The sequence below is a fragment of the Myotis daubentonii genome, chromosome 5 (genome assembly GCF_963259705.1).
Source record: "Myotis daubentonii chromosome 5, mMyoDau2.1, whole genome shotgun sequence".
Taxonomy (NCBI): domain Eukaryota; kingdom Metazoa; phylum Chordata; class Mammalia; order Chiroptera; family Vespertilionidae; genus Myotis; species Myotis daubentonii.
Window position 1 is genome coordinate 93,779,931 of NC_081844.1, and position 17,334 is coordinate 93,797,264.

Sequence of the window (17,334 nt, forward strand, 5' to 3'; positions counted from 1 at the left end):
GGGCATCCCTCAGCTCAGCCTGTGCCCTCTTGCAGTCCGGGAGCCCTCAGGGGATGTCTGACTGTGGCCTAAGCCACAGTTGAACATCCTTAGTGCTGCCGTGGAGGTGGGATAGGCTCCCACCACAGGCACTGCACACCAACCTTCAGTTTGGCTTGTGGCTGAGCGGCACTCCCCCTGTGGGAGTGCACTGACCACCAGGGGGCAGCTCCAGCACTGCCCCCTCCCCACGCCCTCTCCATTGCCCCTCCACTGCAGCCTGCCGCTGTCCCACACCCCTGTCGTTCCCCTGTTTGGTCAATTTTCATATTTGGCTTTTATTATATAGGATTGAAAAGAATGACCAACCATGACCATTATGTCCCATATTAACAAAGTTCAGAGAGGGCCTCATGTAAAGAACATCTTCAGAATTTATTTATCAATAAATACAATAAAAAATTATGCATTCCAGTCCTAACCGGTTTGGCTCAGCGGATAGAGCATCGGCCTGTGGACTGAAGGGTCCCAGGTTCGATCCCGGTCAAGGGCATGTACCTGGGTTGCGGGCACATCCCCAGAAGGGGGCGTGCAAGAGACAGCTGAATCAAGTTTCTCTCTCATCGATGTTTCTAACTCTCTGTCCTTCTCCCTCTCCCTTTCTCTCTGTAAAAAATCAATAAAATATATGTTTTTTTAAAAAATATGCATTCCAGTAGCATTTACCTTGGAATTAAAGGTATATATAATGAAATTATTAAAAATTGTGCTTAAATTCACTGAGATACCTTTAATCATTACCTTCTTTAGTACCTCTTTTTTTTTTAGGGGCAAAGAATTATGAATTTATTAGGTGATCTGGAAAACCAGATGGGCTGAGCCCCCAAATGGTGCCAGCCTTTAGTACTTCTTTTGAAACACTGGCCTCAGTCTCTGTAATTTACACAGCTCTTTGACTTATATTGTCTTTCTTGACTCCCCACAAAAGCTCAGAGGGTAGAAGCAAGTCAGGCATTATTTACCCCCATTTTTTCCACCAGCAGAAGGGACCAAGGAAGTGTGAAGAGTTGGCCGCCTTGCAGAGTTCAAGTTACGGGAGAGTTGGGATTAGACATCAGAGTGTCCCCACCAGCACCTCTCCTGGTTACAGCAGCCCTACAACCAGCCTTGGCCTGCGGGGCAGTTCCAGGAAGCTTTTCAATAAGCAGGTTGCGAGTTCTAACGGTCTGGGAGACTGCCAACATTTCCAGGCTGCTCTGTCTTGAGCAGGTGGGATCACAGCCTGATCCCAGTCAGAGGCCAGAACGTCTCCAAGTGAAGTGTGGGACCACCTGGTGGGTAAGCACCTAAGGAGTCTTATTAGACATGCAGATTTCTGGGTTCAATCCCAGATAGGCCTGATTCCAAATGCTGCGGAATCTGCGTTCAAAATTTCCCCTTACTGTCCAAACTAAAGTAGCTGAAATAGTCTAACCTATTACTGTAGTCATTATTGTCTTCACAGATACCAGGCAAGAACTTGTTTATCACATACTTTTATTGTCTCTTTCTCCACCTTAAATGTACACTCCATGAGCATAGGGACTTGGTTAGCCTGGTTTATTGCTAAACCTGGGTTTCCTAGAACCCAAAGGCCCCCACAGTACGAGGTCTGTAAATATTGATTGAAATGAGCGCGCACTAAAATTCGAAACCAGTCATACCCCACTCCTTCGTTGTACACTAGGGAAACTGAGGCCCGGTGAGTTAGTGACTGCTGCAGAGTCCGTCAGGGCCGGGATAAAATCTCAGACCTCAGGAGTCGCAATCACGAGTCGGTTTAACTCTGCCCCAAGCAATGTCTTAGAAAAAAAAAAATGAAACCCGCTTGAAAGAAAAGACATTTCCTGCCCCCAAAAACCCAGTTTCGGGAGTTCGGCAGGGTTGGGAGCAGCTGGTGATTCCATTCCCACTTCCTAGGCGCCCCAAGCCTTCGTCTAGGCTTCAGGACCCGCCTTCCGGACCCGGCGTGAAACCCACCTCCGTGCCCGCGGGGTCGGCGGGACCAGAGCACAGCCCGCGGAGGTGAGGGCGGCTCGCCCAAGGTCACCCGGGCGGGGCCCGGCCCGAGGGGTGCCAGGGAACCGGCGGCCTCGGAGCGTCTTTGGGGTAAAGGGGCACCCCCCCCTCCATCATCCTGTAAGTCGAAGGTGACATTAATAGTTCCTTTCCCCGAGAGGAACCCTGGAGCACCCAACCTAAAAAGCGTGAGCAGGCCGGGCCAGCCGCGTGGCCCGCGCCCATGTGCTCCACCTGCGGCCGCTCTCAGGCGTTGGCCCTTTAAGACACCTCCCCTTTCCACCCGCCCCCCTCCCAGGCCTGCAGCCTCTCTCCTGACCGCCCCCCCTTTCGAATTGCATCAGGCACGTGCTCGCCCCCGTCGGGTCTGTGCACCCCGCACCCCCGAGCCGGGGAGGTGCTCCGAGGACTCGGAGGCGAGGGGCGGGGCCAGGGGCGGGCCCGCGAGGCCGTGCGCGCGCGCTCCCGCCGCCTTCGCCGCCCGCCCGTCGCCCGGGGTCGGCCCCAGCGGGCGCGCCCCCGCCGCGCCGTCCCTCCCCTCGCCCGCCGCGTCGCGAGGCGCGCGCCCGCCCGCCGCCTGCCGCGGATCGCGTGGTCGGCTCGGCTCGCCGCGCCTCTCCCCCGTCCGTCCATATTGCTGCAGCCCCCGAGCCGGGAAGCCCGGGCCGCCCCGGCGGCGGGGGGGAGGGAGGGACGGGACGAGAAGCCTGCCAGGCTCCGGGGGGTGCCTCGCGAGGAACGGGCGGGGGGGGACGCGCGCCAAGGAGGCCTGGACCGCAGAGTGGGGGGCCTTCCTCCCCCCCCCGCCCCGCCAGCGGGCCTCGGATCTACGGCGGCTGCATCCGACCGGGAGGGAGGCCGCGCCTAGCGTGAACCCCGACCCTTCTCCGCAGAGACTGGGGCCCAGCGACCCGGAGGAAGGCGTCGCGGGCGCCCCGAGAGCCGAGTTCGAGGCGGGGGAGGCCGCCTCCGGCGCGCCCGGCTTCTCCGGGGGGGCGGGCGCGCAGATGGCCACTCAGGTGGAGCCGCTGCTGCCGGGAGGCGCTCCGCTGCTGCAGGCCGAGGAGCACGGGGGGCTGGTGAGGAAGAAGCCGCCGCCGCCGCCCGAGGGCCAGGGCGAGCCCGGGGCGAACGACGTCGGCGGGGGCGAGCCGGACGGCGGCGGCCGGAGACCGCGGCCCCCCTGCGCCAAGCCACACAAGGAGGGCAGCGGGCAGCTGGAGCGCGAGAGCCCGCGGCCGCCTCAGCCTCCCGGCGCCGAGGGCCTGGCCTTCAGCGACGGGGAGGAGGGCGGCGGGGAGCCGGGCGCTGGCGGAGGAGTGGCCGGAGCCGCGGGCGCCGGGCGCCGAGACTTCGTGGAGGCCCCTCCGCCCAAGGTGAACCCGTGGACGAAGAACGCGCTCCCGCCGGTGCTGGCCGCGGTGAACGGACAGCCTCTCCCAGGTGGGTCTCCCGCTGGCGGTCCTGGGTGCGGGGCCTCTTCCGGGGACACGGGCGTCCCCTCCCCCAGCGGCCTCCGGGGTCCGCCGCTGGTCGCGGTGACTCGGGATTTTTATTTTTTATTTTTCCTGGCTAATTCGGGTCGCCGAGCACCCCCCCCCCCCCCGGGCGCGCTCGGGTGCCGGCCCCGCGGGAGGGCCGGGTCTCCGGGCCGCAGCGGTTAGTGGGCAACGGCGTGGCCCGGGCCTACCTCGCCGGGAGCGGGTGGCGCTGGTTTCGGTGAAAAGAGCTCTCGCCGCCGCGTGGTCTGAGAGACGGTTTCCAGCCCCGGCCTTCCTCCGGGAGCCCCTCTCCCCACTCCGCCCCGCGCTCCCCGCCTCGGTAGCGTTGCGAGCCCCACGTTGTAGATGTTAAACGAGCTCATGTCACGGGCCGCAGAAGGGCCGGCGACGAGTTCACGGGCTCGGGATTGAAAAGTTAACAACTTTTGTTCTCGAGTGCATGGCATCAGGCAGTAGAATCGCCATTGGTGACGGCTTGCGGGGTCGGTGACGGAGAGAATGGAGAGAAGAGGAAACCCAACGTGTCATTGAAGTCGGGGGTTTCCCTCCTCGATCCCGGGGACCTTCCGCCTTGAGGGAGCCGGGCGGCCCGTGTCCGGGGAACCCAGGCAAGGGGCGGGCGGGAAATGCGGGGCGAGCGAGGGGGCTGGCGGTGCACGCGGGGCGTGGGGCGGCGGGGGAGGGAGTGGCCGGGCCGGGCCGGGCGGGCGGGTGACAGTTGGGCGCCATGCGCCGCCGGCCCGCGGGCTGCTCGCGGCCGCCCGGCCTGTGCGTTCGGCGCCCGCCGCGACGCGGGGGGTGGAAGGCGGGTGCCGGCCGGAGGCGCGGTCGGGAGTGTGCTTGTGCGCGAGGGTGAGTGCGCGGCCCCCTTCCCGGCATTCCTCCGCAGCGGGACAACGTGGTGCCTTCCCGCGCGGGGAGCGGCATGTGGCCGCCGACCGGCGCGCTCCGGCTCCCTGGATTTCTGGGTCCTCTGGGGCCGGGTCCCCGGGGAGGCGGAGGTGCAGGGAATCCTCCGGGAGCCGTGTCGGCGTGGGGCTAGAGGCGGTGCTAACATGGAGGCTCGTCTGTGCCGAGAATAGCCGGCGTCTGGGCTGGGCGCACACCCTCTGCTCCCTTTGCCGTGCTGGCGCGGAGGGGCGTCGTGCAGGCGTCTGGATTCTTTGGTTTTGGGTCCTTTTGAAGTTGGCCAGGACCACAACCCGGTTGTAGCCGAATGATGGCCTGTGGCCGTGGCTCTAGTGCTGGTTCAAAACCCCTCCCCTCCTGCAGTCGCCGGTTGAGGCTGACGGGTTTCAGCCATCAGAATGGGGCAAATTGAAGGGATCTTACTGCCTTCACATGCAAGGGAGTGGAATCACTGGTAGTCCTAGGAAAACCAGAACAGTTAATTCTGAAAATGGCGTGTTGCAATTTTTATTTCTTTTAAGGTTGCTTCATTCGGAGGAGGGGACATCTGGGGTTTACTAAAGTACCTCAAACCGTGCTCTCTTCCTTCTGCCCTCCCCCCGCCCCCTTTCCCTCCAGAGCCCTCTTATGCAAAGGGCAGTGCTGAAACCTCCATTTTCTTGCATATCCCTCCTGATCCACCTACAGAGGGAGGGAGGGCGGGAGGGAGGGAAAGCAGCTTTAAGACACTCTTTGGTCCTTCCCCTCTTTAAATTCAAAGGGGTATAATCATCCCCAGGAGAGAGCACTCCTCAGAAGTTTAAATGGGGCTACTCACCCTGGCGGCTGCTGCTGCTTAGCCAATGGTGAACCTGCCTTGTGGGTTTTAAATCAGCCATGACATCAGGTGGTACTGTGTGCCTGAGCTGGTATTTTGTGCAAGTCCAGGGGCCCTTGATAGGGTGCGTCACTGGGGTTATTGATCGTGGGAAGAAGACAGTTTGGCTGACATCTCATCTCACCTTTTCCTCCAAGTGGAGAAGACAACTTGCTTTAAATGCCCAAAACAAAATTCTGAGTCGGGTAGATTTGCTCTGTGCTTGTTTTTCTGAAATCTTAAGGCAAAAGATTGTCTACTCGTTGGGTTTGGAATAGTCTCTGACAGACTAACTGAATTAATTTATTAACTTCTGTTTAAGCCTGTAGTTAGGGCTCAGATGCTTTTTGAGGGAGAATTTTGTGATTGACTTGTCTGGTAAGGTTAGATGGGCCTTTCTTTGGCGTCTACCTGGAACTCTAAGGCCCTTTTCCAGCCCTGATTTTATTTGCAATTTGGACAAGTTTAAATGTGACACCAGTGGAGTGGCAGTGTGGTCTTGGGAATTTTGCGTTCTGTGATGCATGTTTTTGGGAGTCTACAGAAATGAGTCCCTCAGAAGCAGGCTAAAGGCTTTCCAAAGCTTGCTGCAAATGCCTATTTTTAGCTCTCCTTTTGGCTCAGATGCTAGTGTTTTAGTTCTTTAAGGGACACGTGCAGTAACTAGTAATGAAAGGTATTTTTTGATATTCCCCCCTTGTTTGGGTTTCTCTTTTCTGGCTTAAGCCTCTGTGTCTTATATTTGTTGTTTCAAATCTTGGGATTTGCATTTTGGCTTTTTATGTTTCCATTCCCTAGAATATTTTGAAAAAAATTATACACACACACACACATTTATATTTATCCTAGCCACAACTCTTTAAGTACAAGAGACACAGGATGTCTTAGTTAAAAGCAAAAAAGATATATAGCAAAAGTTCTGGGGTCAAAACTGCGTGGGTTCAAATGCCAGCTCTTACCATTTCTAGCTGTGTCTTCTTGGACAGTAAGTTCCTTAACCATTCTGTGCCTCAGCTTCCCCATTTGTGTACTAGGGATTAAATCATGGTTTATCTGCTTCTTGGGGCTGTTGTGAGCATTCACCGTGATATGTGTAAAGCATTTATTTAGCCCAGTGCCTGGCATGTAGCTGTTATACCGTGTCTGGGAGACTGACTATGGGACTTTCCGGGACTTTTTCTGGGTCTCCGTTTTCTCCACTTGTAAAAAGAGGGAGTTGGAGAACACTTTCCCTTTCTGGTATTTTATCAGTACTCCAGGAAATATATGGGATCATCTCCTTCAATATGGACTTTTGTTTACAGACAAAAAGAGCATGGTATGGATAATCTTAAATGTTGATTACCCAAAGAATTGGCTGTTTTTGCTTTGGAATGTGGTGTGATGACTGTTTTAAAAATAAGTTTTAACTTGTTTATTTGCCTTTCATTAAGATTATCTTTTGGGAGAGTGCACGTGTGCTCTCCGGGCTGTGGGGAAAAGGCCATTGTGACTGAAGTAAAAGTGTTCTAAATGCATGTTGAGACTTTGAGAATGTATCCTCATTCACTAGAAGCCTCCACTCACCCCAGTGTGGGAATCAGTGGGTTGTTTTTGTAGCACCTTTGACTTAAAACTAACCAATGCTGAAGTCTTTTTCTTGATTTCTCTTTAAAGGAAAGTCAGGGGCAGGGTCCGAGATTTGAGTGTTTATGTTCTGGGTATCACTTTTTTCTGTGTTCCTTTGAAGTATAGCTAACTGACGGTACAAAATAAAAAAGGGTTATATAACCTTGGCTAGCCCATGACAACCCCAGGGACCCTCCGCCCCACTGAACTGGCCTCAAATAAACCTTCTATCCCTTTCTTTACTTTCCTCCCTGGATTTGGGCCCTTCCTCAGGTCTCCCACACCTCTGCATATCTGTGTGAAGACCTTCCTCATAGCCTCAGACCTACTTCAGCTCCTGGCTCCTCCTTCCCTACCATTAGAAGTAGACTGGATGCAAGTAAGAGCTTTGCCTGGAATCATACAGTCTGCACTTTTGAGCTCCAGCTGCTGCTGCTTTTTCTTTATTGAGATATAATTGCCATATAATATTATATTAGTTTCAGTTGTGCAAACTAATGACCCTATATTTGTATATATCCAGCTTTGCATTTAACTTGCTGTGCAATCCTGGGTGAATTACTCAGTCTCTCTGAGCCACTGATACTCTCAAAATGAGAAAATGATAGTTAACTATTTCAGAGAATTAAAGAAGGTGATATTAATAAAGCCCTTAGCATAGTGTCAAGCTCAGAGTATCTGTTAAGTGCTACTTACTTAATAATTGCAGTTTTAATTTTTTTTTTAAATAATAAATGATCACCATTATTAGGATCTGTTCCACTTCTGATTCTGTTCATGGCCTGCATTTTGGAAACCAGCAACCCCCATGCTTTCTCTGTTTCTTCTGTAAAATGAAAGAATTGGGTTAGGTCTAAATGTCAGGGGTTGTTTTGTTTTGTTTTGTTTTGTTTGTATCAAAAACACTTTTTACATAAAACTTCTCCCCACAAAAGAAATAAGCCAAAGCAGAGCTTTTCTTTGTGTTTTTTTTTTTCTTTAAAATGTGTGTGTTTAAACTCCTGTAGTGGGAAAAACTCCAGTTTTGAATCCAAACTCAGGGCTGGAGTGGCACTTGTGCTCCAGGAACTTAGGCTGTTCACTTGGGGGTGCATGTCAAACATTGTGGAAAACCAGACATTATGTGCCTTCCAATGCTATAGTGGAAAATACACAGCACTGCCTATAAGAGTCCTACCTCCCCAAATAAAAATTGAACCTAAACCCAATAGAACCGTAGTTCTGTGGGGTTAGAGAAACACATTGATTGACCGTGAGGTAGAAGTTATCCTACTCCTGAATGTGTGGAATTCTACAACACAGATTATTTTATCAGTCAGTAAATGGCATTTTAAAAAGCAAATGTTACAGATGAAAAGAGCTGAAACATCAGATATACTGTGTGGATCTTGTTTGGATCCCAATTCGAACAAACCAGTTATAAGACATTTTGGTGATGTTGAGGAGATCTGATCATTATATTGTATTAAAGAGTTATTTGTCAGGGATGATAGTGGTATTGTGATTGGTTTTTTGTTTAAGCTCCATCACTGATTGTATAATACTAGAGGCCTGGTGCACGAATCCGTGCATGGGTGGGGTCCAGCTGGCCGGCTTGCCCAATTGGGCTGGGCTGGTGGAGAGTAGGGGCCTCAGGAGGTTGGCCACCGGCCCTGTCCCTGATTGGGGCTCGATTGGGGCGGGGCCAGCAGGGGCGAGCAACCTTGGGCAGTTGGCCCACCGGCCCCATCCCCAATCGGGATTGGGGGGACCGACTGGGGGCAGTGCCAGCCAGGGGGAGGGGCTACGGGAGGTTGGTGTGCTGGCCCTGCCCTGATCCCGTGGGGTCGGCATCAGCCTGTTGGGGGGTGGGGAGAGGGGGCATCCCCCAATTGACCTGTTGGCTGGCCACAGTGCGCGTCATAGGGACCAGTCGTTCTAGTCTTTCGGCGTTCTGGTCACTTGTCTTTTATATATATAGATAATCAGTTCTTTTGGCTAAGAACTGCTGGGTTAGTCTAGATCAGTGGTTCTCAACCTTTCTAATGCCGCGACCCTTTAATACAGTTCCTCATGTTGTGGTGACCCCTAATTTCATTGTTACAAATTAAACATAATTAAAGCATAGTGATTAATCACAAAAACAATATGTAATTATATATGTGTTTTCTGATGGTCTTAGGCGACCCCCAAAGGGGTCACGACCCACAGGTTGAGAACCGCTGGCCTAGATAAACGAGGGCTTACACCTCTTTTCCTGTAGTTCAGATCACTTTCTCCTTTTCTAAAGTATGCACACAATTAGGGAAGAGGGAGGGGAGGTCTTCACCTGCAATCTCCAGCTCCCAGGCCCCCTCCCCTCCTGGGCAGGGAGTTTGAGTTTTACACCAGCTAGGAGGCGAGTGCCTGCTAGAGAGGAAGAGGTTAGGGGTGGTTAGGAGGTGGTTCCAGGCCCTTGGGAGGTGGTGGGTACTTTCATCTGTCTTGAACTCTGACTCTCCCAAGAGGCAGAGTCTCTTGGCTGACCCATCGCATTTGCAATGGGACTTAGAGAGTTTTATAGCTCTTACTCAGCTCAGCACGGTTTCCCTCCCTTTGGGAGGTGGGTAGGGAGAAGAGGCGGAGCCCGGCCTGAAACCACAAAAACCTCTTTAAAATGGAGAGCTTGGCAGATGGGAGTGCCCCTGTTTGCAAAATCCAAGACAAGCTCAAAGGGGGTAATTAGAGTTTGGGGACCTCAAGAGGGCTCACAGGTGCCTCAATCTGGGCTCACAAACCTCCCTGGCTGGTCCAGAGTGACCTAAGGGAGTGGCCAGGAGAGAGGACAGCCTTACTTTGCTGGGGGCTCATGATAGGAAACAAGTTTTGATACCTGGCTGGTGAAAATATTAGGAAACAATGGGGCAAAGGGGGTAGGTGATGGAATTTAATTCAGAACATGGGCAGAACACTTCTCTCTGCTCTCACTTAGTGACCTTAGCTTGCCTCACCTCTGTTTTTTTATTCACAGAATGGAACTAACCCTTAATGCTGAGATTCTTTTGAGAATCAAATTGATACTGAGTATGGGGGAGCTCAGTTCAGAAGTTAAAATGTCCCATACAAGCCCTGGCCAGTGTGGCTCATTTGGTTGGAGCATCATCCTGTACTACACCAAAAAGTTCTGGGTTTGCCCTAGCTCGTTTGGCTCAGTGGATAGAGCGTTGGCCTGCAGACGGAAGGGTCCTGGGTTTGAGTCCGGTCAAGGGCACATACCTGGGTTTCGAGCTTGATCCCTGGTTAGGGGCATGCAGGAGACAGCCTATCAATGATTCTCTCTCATCATTGATGTTTCTTTCTCTCTCTCCTCTCCCTTCTTCTCTGAAATCAATAAAAAAAATACATTATTTTTAAAAAACCAAACCAAAACAAAAAGTGTCGGGTTCGATTCCCAATTAAGGCAAATACCAAGTTTATGGGTTCCATCCCCAGTTGCGCATGTGGAAGGCAACAGGTCTCCCCCCCCGCCCCCTTCTTCCTCCCTCCCTCCCTCCCTCTCTCTAAAATCAATAAAAAGTAAAATGTTCGCCAAAACTGGTTTGGCTCAGTGGATAGAGCGTCGGCCTGCGGACTGAAAGGTCCCAGGTTTGATTCCGGTCAAGGGCATGTACCTGGGTTGCGGGCATATCCCCAGTAGGAGATGTGCAGGAGGCAGCTGATCGATGTTTCTCTCTCATGGATGTTTCTAACTCTCTATCCCTCTCCCTTCCTCTCTGTAAAAAATCAATAAAATATATTTTTTTAAAAAAAGTAAAATGTTCCACACATATGTAAGTGATTTATATTCCAGAAGATGCATTCCCAAGCTAGATATGTCTAGTTAGAGGTGATCACCTATTCTGAGAGGTTATCCATGCCTTTCCTAAACGAGGATGGATAATCAGGAGTTAGCTTAATTTTTTTAAAATATATTTTATTGATTTTTTTACAGAGAGGAAGGGAGAGAGATAGAGAGTTAGAAACATCGATGAGAGAGAAACATCGATCAGCTGCCTCCTGCACATCTCCCACTGGGGATGTGCCTGCAACCCAGGTACATGCCCTTGACTGGAATCGAACCCAGGACCTTTCGGTCCACAGGCCGATGCTCTATCCACTGAGCCAAACCGGTTTCGGCAGGAGTTAGCTTAATTTTTAAGTAGCATTATTTGTGATAGGCACTAGAACCAACTGGCTAACTTCCTGTGACAGATAGCTTAAGGGCGTCTCTCTCCAGGAGTTTTTCAGAATCAGGACAGTCTTGACGTGGTACTTTTTTTTTGGCTGCCCCTTTGAATTAGCAAAGTCCTGATGGGGGTGGGTGGGTAGTGAGGAGTGTGGGCCTTAACTGATGAATTTTGTACAACTTGATGTATGAATGTCATGTATGGTGAAGGGCTCCCCAATCTCAGTTTGGGTTACTGTTGGGAAAGTCAATGACCCATCCATCAGAAGCCTTGTTTATAGGATACTCTGTAATAACCTTCCAAAATTGTCCTCCAAACATAATGCTATTCAAGGTAGCCTTGTCTGCTTTAAAGTTAAGTTGCAAGCCTTTCAGAGGAACTGAAGTCCCACAGTGGCTGGGAGTCTCAGTTCCACCCCTTACACTCCGCTCCACTTCAGGTAAAACCCAAACCAGGCTACTATTCCATCCATGTAATTGGTCTCTTTCCCTCATATAGCTCTTAATATATATGCAGAAGAAAAGCAAAGAAACACAACCCAAAGTGGCAGAAAGACACCAAAGATGGAATGAGAGGGTTTCTGTACAAAGCACCGAGCCCATCTCTCACTGACATTCTATCACGGGCATTCCTAAGCACCACATTGTGGGCTCCCCACTGCAGGACTGTACCCCCCAGTGATTCTTCAGTCCCCCCACCCCCACCCCAACTCTAGAGATGCATGACAGCCCAGGGCAGGGTCAGAAGAGTTGGCTCTAAGAAGTAGCATGGGCCACCTAGTGGATGATTCATCCACCTGGTCTGTGTATGGTTTTTGCTTTCCTTGTCACACACAGCTTATTGAAGCTCCTGAAAACCCTGAGATTAATAATGGTGATATCATAGTTAGCATTTACTGGGCGCTTTCCATGTTCTGTCCCATGTAATCTCAGCAGGTGAGCTTTTTATGCCTACTTCACAGATCAGGAAAATAAGGCTCAGAAGAGGTTAACACGTTAAGCGCCAAGCCTGTTTTGTCTTCCTTTCTGTTTAGTCTGCGCTCCGATTTCATCAATATGCTGGCGGCCAGAGACTGATGAGGTCCAAACGGAAGGTATAGTGTCAGTCACCGGTGACTGACATGGCGCTTACCGTGTTAATAAGCAGCTCTGTTCTTATATGATTTCTTAGACTAAGCCTTGGGCTCATCCTTGACTGTTTCTCTATTTCTCTATCACCTCACATCTAATTTACATCCCTTTGGCTCCCAAAAAAACCTGTATCCAAAGCTAAATGCTTCTTACCACCTCCTCTGTTGCCAGCCTGGTCCACACAGCATTGCTTTCCCATCTAGATTGTTTAGCAGCCTCCTAACTGGTCTGTCACTCTTGCTCAATCTGCTCTTAAGGCATTTTATTATAGGGGAGTAAAATCAGAGGCCTCAGCATATCCTATAAGACTGCTTGATCTGGCTCCCCATACCATCCTTCTCCCCAAGCTCTGACATTCCCCCCCCCCCCCCCCCACTTTTACCTCCCAGCCACATTGCTTTCCCTGAGGCACATTCTCCTGCTTTTTATGGCTTTTGTTCTGGAATGCTCTTCCCCTTAGATAGCCACATGGCTCACACCCTCACTTTCTTCTGGTTCCTGTTCATCTATCAATGTGATGGAGAGGTCTTCTCAGACCACCCTATATAAAATAACACACTGCCACCTCTTACTCCACAGCTCCTTCTCACTCCACAGCCCCATCTCTCTTACCCTGCTTCATCTTCCTTCTTAGCTATTATCACCATTGGGTCAGAGACTTTGGTGTTTCACCACTGCTGTATTCTCAGCACCTACAACATACCAGGCACAATAGTAGGCAGCTTGGTGAACATTTAATTAGGGAATGAATAGATGAATCCCACACTTTAACAGCAGCATTCAGCACATTTTGAGTCGCATACAGATGCCACAGTGAATAATAAAAGTCTGTGTTGGCAAGGAACATGCACGCACGATCCAGTATGGAAGGTACTGTGTAAGAAAGGTTTGGGACTCTTGGGAGTGCAGGAGGGGCACCCAACCAATGTAGGTCAGAGAAGTCTTCCTGGAGGAAGCAATGACTAAGCTGAATGGGAAGAATGGGTAGGAGTTACCTGAGAAAAGGCCTGGAAGGAGAGCTCATTCTTGGTAGAGGAAAGGTCCTGGGGTTCAGGGAACTGAGTAATTCCCTGTGGTTGTAATTAGATGATTGGGAAGGTAAATTCTGATTTGAATAGGAAGGTAGTTGAGAGTCATTGAAGATTTTAAGTGGCATAGTCAGATATTTTCTTTTGAACGATTACTCTGGCCATGTGGCAGAGCCTCTTAATTTAAGAATTACGATGGCTTGGAGTTTCCTTCCTGATCCTTTGGGGCAGTGTTCCGAGATTATAAAAGGGAACAGGCTTCTAAGTCATCCTGAATTGTAGTTCTTGGGCGATTATCAGCTGTCATCCTTAAGGGGTGTAGGGAGCGGCTCTGGTTTATGGGATTTCTCTGACCTTTCAGAAGGCCAGATTAGCTGTAATTCATCTCAGTTGCTGGAAGAAGCACAGTTGCTGAAGGACTGGCCTAGGCTGAGCTCATGCTTGAGGTTAGAGCCTCCAGTCTGTGTCTGCTGTAGAGGGCTAGCTAGACAGGAAGAGGTAGGTGGGTGGCCTTGGAAGCAGTGGCAGGGAGACAGGCTTCCAGGTGGCAGTTCCCACCTCCACCAGGGGAGGCACCCGTGTGGCAGGACTCCGCATCCAGGCTGCCTGCTACCAGTCACTGCAATTTGGTCCTGCAGGTTGTTACACAGGTAGCAACGTGTACAAGGTTTCCTTCCATCAGAGCCACCTCCCCTAAGCTGACTTCAGCTGTTGTAGTGATTTCCTGAGAAAGTATAGAGAGTTAGGCTTCTGCAGCCCCGTGTCCAGTTGTCAACTCTGTTCCTATTGCTGTGCCCTCAAGGGGCTTGGGTTTCCTTCCCCTCCTTTCAGAGAAGGAATATAGAGCTGGAAGGGACCCTGGAGATCATTGAATCTAAACCTCTCACAGTGTAGGTACTAAAGGCCCAGAAAGGAAATAGGATTTGTTCAAAATCAGTCAATTCAAAGCAAGGCTGAGACTTGAACCCAAGTCTCTTGGCTCCCACTCCAGTTCTATTTTCACTCCACCTCTGGAGGAAAAAGCAGAATGGGGTAGTTGAACATGAACTTTAAACTCAGTCAACCACAGTTTCAGTTAACCCAGCCATTTACCAACTGAGTGCCCTTGGTGTAACTTCTGGGCTTCAGTAAATGGAGTTATATATAGTTGCCCACATAGTGGGATCATTGTTGAAAGTGAGTTAGGTGAATATGAGTGCTTAGCTGGAGTCTGGCAAAAAATAAATAAAGAGCGATAATTGTAAGAGTATTGATGGTTTTCTTTTGAGACCTGAATTTGACCCGGGTCTTCAGTTTGCTAACAAAGATAGGTGCTAAAGCCAACTTCCCTGGCTTCCTGGGCCCTCTGCCTGATGATTCTTTCTGTGTGGTCCTGAGCCTACCCAGGAAGGCAGCCCATGCCGCTTCTTAGAGCCAGCTCTTTTGACCCTGCCCTGGGCTGTCATGCATCTCTAGAGTTGGGGTGGTGGGGGGGGACTGAAGAATCACTGGGGGGTACAGTCCTGCAGTGGGGAGCCCACAATGCGGTGCGTAGGAATGCCCGTGATAGAATGTCAGTGAGAGATGGGCTCGGTGCTTTGTATGGAAACCCTCCCATTCCATCTTTGGTGTCTTTCTGCCACTTTGGGTTGTGTCTCTGCTTTTCTTCTGCATATATATTAACAGCTATATGAGGGAAAGAGACCAATTACATGGATGGAATAGTAGCCTGAGTTTTGCCTGGAGTGGAGCCGAGTGTAGGGGGTGGAACTTAGATATGGTGAGAGCAAGGTTGGGTGTGGGAGCCGGGTGCTACTTCTAGGGGATGTGGGAGGGAGACAGGAAATCAGGAATACACAGAGGGTGGCTCACTGGGACACATGCACATTTCTGTGAGGAGGGAACGGTTGAGGGAACTAGGGTTATTTTGTCCAGAGAATCAAAGCTTGGGGTGGGTAGAAATGCCTGTTCTGAAATAAAGCATTTGAGTAGACCTACTGTAGCCCTATGGGTGAAGCTCTTGTGAGAGGTAGAACATTAGTAGGTTTTGGCTCTGGCCAAGTAGTAACTTCGGAAAAATCCCCCCCAAATGTATTCAGCTGCCACCGGAGATACTGAATTTCTTGATGTGGTGATAATATTTGAACAGTTTGGGTGGCCCTGTAGCTGCAAATTTGCAAAGTTATTTCCTAGACTTGCTCATTCAGAAAATAATTGAGTTAGGTGTCAGGCCCTAGAATTCAGGGATAAACAAGACACATTCCTTCCATGGTTGGTTTTTATTTATTTATTGGGGTGCCATTGGTCAACATGAACATGTAGATTTCAGGTGTGGGTTTCTGTGTTACAAGATCTGTATATTGTTTCATGTGCCCACTACCCAGAGTTAAATTTCCTGTCACCATATGTCAGCTTGATTTGGTTTATATCTTGGAAGTCACAAATGGGCAGCTTACATCTTATCTCCGCAGGTCCAGTCCAGCCTACTGACAGATTTTGACCTTGCATTAAAAACAGTTTAAAGTGACCATCTATATTTTAAAATTAAGAAAATGCATCTGGAAACCTAGAGATTTTCAGTTTTTCTTTAAAAAGCCTAACTCTGGACATACTCCCTCCCCCCCCAAAATACAGCAAAAACATTGAGTTGTATACTTTAAATGGGTGAGTAGCACAGTATATTAATAAAACTGTTACAGAAGAAAATGAGATGACCTGATCGAATGGCCTCTGTCCGACGCAGCCTACCTTTAAACAAGGATGCCAGCGTGAGGCCTATGGGCTCAGACTTTCTGTGTTTTATTGTACAAAGGAAAGAGGACAGTGTCCAGCCCAGCTGTGGGCAAACTACGGCCCATGGGCCAGATCCGGCCAGTTTGAAATGAATAAAACTAAAAAAAAAAAAAAAAAAGACCATACCCTTTTATGTAATGATGTTTACTTTGAATTTATATTAGTTCACACAAACACTCCATCCGTGCTTTTGTTCCGGCCCTCCGGTCCAGTTTAAGAACCCACTGTGGCCCCCGACTCAAAAAGTTTACCCACCCCTGGTCCAGCCTATGAGCTGAGGAGCATACTCTGGGAGAAGAGTTTGAGAAGAGAGGGTAGGGAAGACTTTAAGGCCTAAGGCAGGAATTGCAGTTTTAGAGCGAACTTCTTAACTACCTCCTTGAGGGAGAATAAATGTGATGGAGAGACAGGATACCTCTGGGCATTGTGGGCCTAAGATTCTAGCAGTAAAAAGCTGTCTGAGAGCTAAGGGTTGGAGCTGTAAGGGAAACGGTTATGTACGGCCTCAATGAGTCATTGTTCCCTTCACCCATCTGTGAAATGGGTACAGTCTTTGATCTCAGTCTTTAAGGTCCCTTCCAGCTCAGACACCCTGTTAGACATGAGACCAGCTAAGGCAGATGTTATAGTGTCTTGGGCTAGAAAGGGGAAAGACCCTGGCTAGAAGCCTTGTGCATTATGGTCCTGCTTTCGGAGCATTGGAACTAATTGGAGCATTACATTTTCTCTGGGGACCACAATCACTGGAAAGAGGCTTCTCCAAGGCAGGGCTGCTCCTCACAGTTGTTGGTGTGGGCCCTGTAAGGGGAGGTGGGGAGGGAGGAGTGGAGAATCTGGGCAGGAAAACTGGAGACCAGTCTTCTAGACCCAGGTGTTTGACTCACTGGCTAAGATACATTGGGCGATCACTTACTGAACCTTTTTGGACTTCCTTTCCCTTTACTGAAAATGAAGGTGGTTGAGCCAGACCTTTCAAGGTCCTTTCACACTAGAATTAAGTTTGATATGTCAAATTGAAGGTCAAGACTGCAGTTGGTGAGAAAAGTTTCATCTAACAGGGATTGATTTCCCCACTCAATTGCACTGGCTTTGAGTGTCATCCCCAAGAGTTTGGCCAAGGCTATGGGATTCTTCTACCTAGGCATGGGGCATTCTGACATAGGCTTCTAGAAAATGCTGGGCTAAGATGGGCTGCCCCCAAAGGTTGTGGGTACCCTCAGAAGTGTGGAGACAGGGGTGGCTCATCTCTTAGCAGGAATATTATTGAGAAGTTTCTGACATATCCTGTACATGGTTAAGTTGGGTGGT

At 50.3% G+C, this 17,334-nt stretch overlaps 1 protein-coding gene across 3 annotated transcripts in view; it reads left to right on the forward strand.

Moving 5' to 3' along the window:
- Window positions 1–2,596: 2,596 nt before the first annotated feature.
- The window catches only part of LARP1 (La ribonucleoprotein 1, translational regulator), a 52,346-nt gene continuing 37,608 nt past the window's right edge, over window positions 2,597–17,334 (forward strand). The window contains exon 1 of one of the 3 annotated variants that reach the window (XM_059699003.1): window positions 2,597–3,480. In XM_059699003.1, coding sequence (XP_059554986.1) covers window positions 3,045–3,480 — 436 coding nt within the window. In that variant the 5' untranslated portion in view covers window positions 2,597–3,044. The remainder of the gene's footprint in view (window positions 3,481–17,334) is intronic. The other 2 variants (XM_059699004.1, XM_059699002.1) reach the window with 2 other exon arrangements.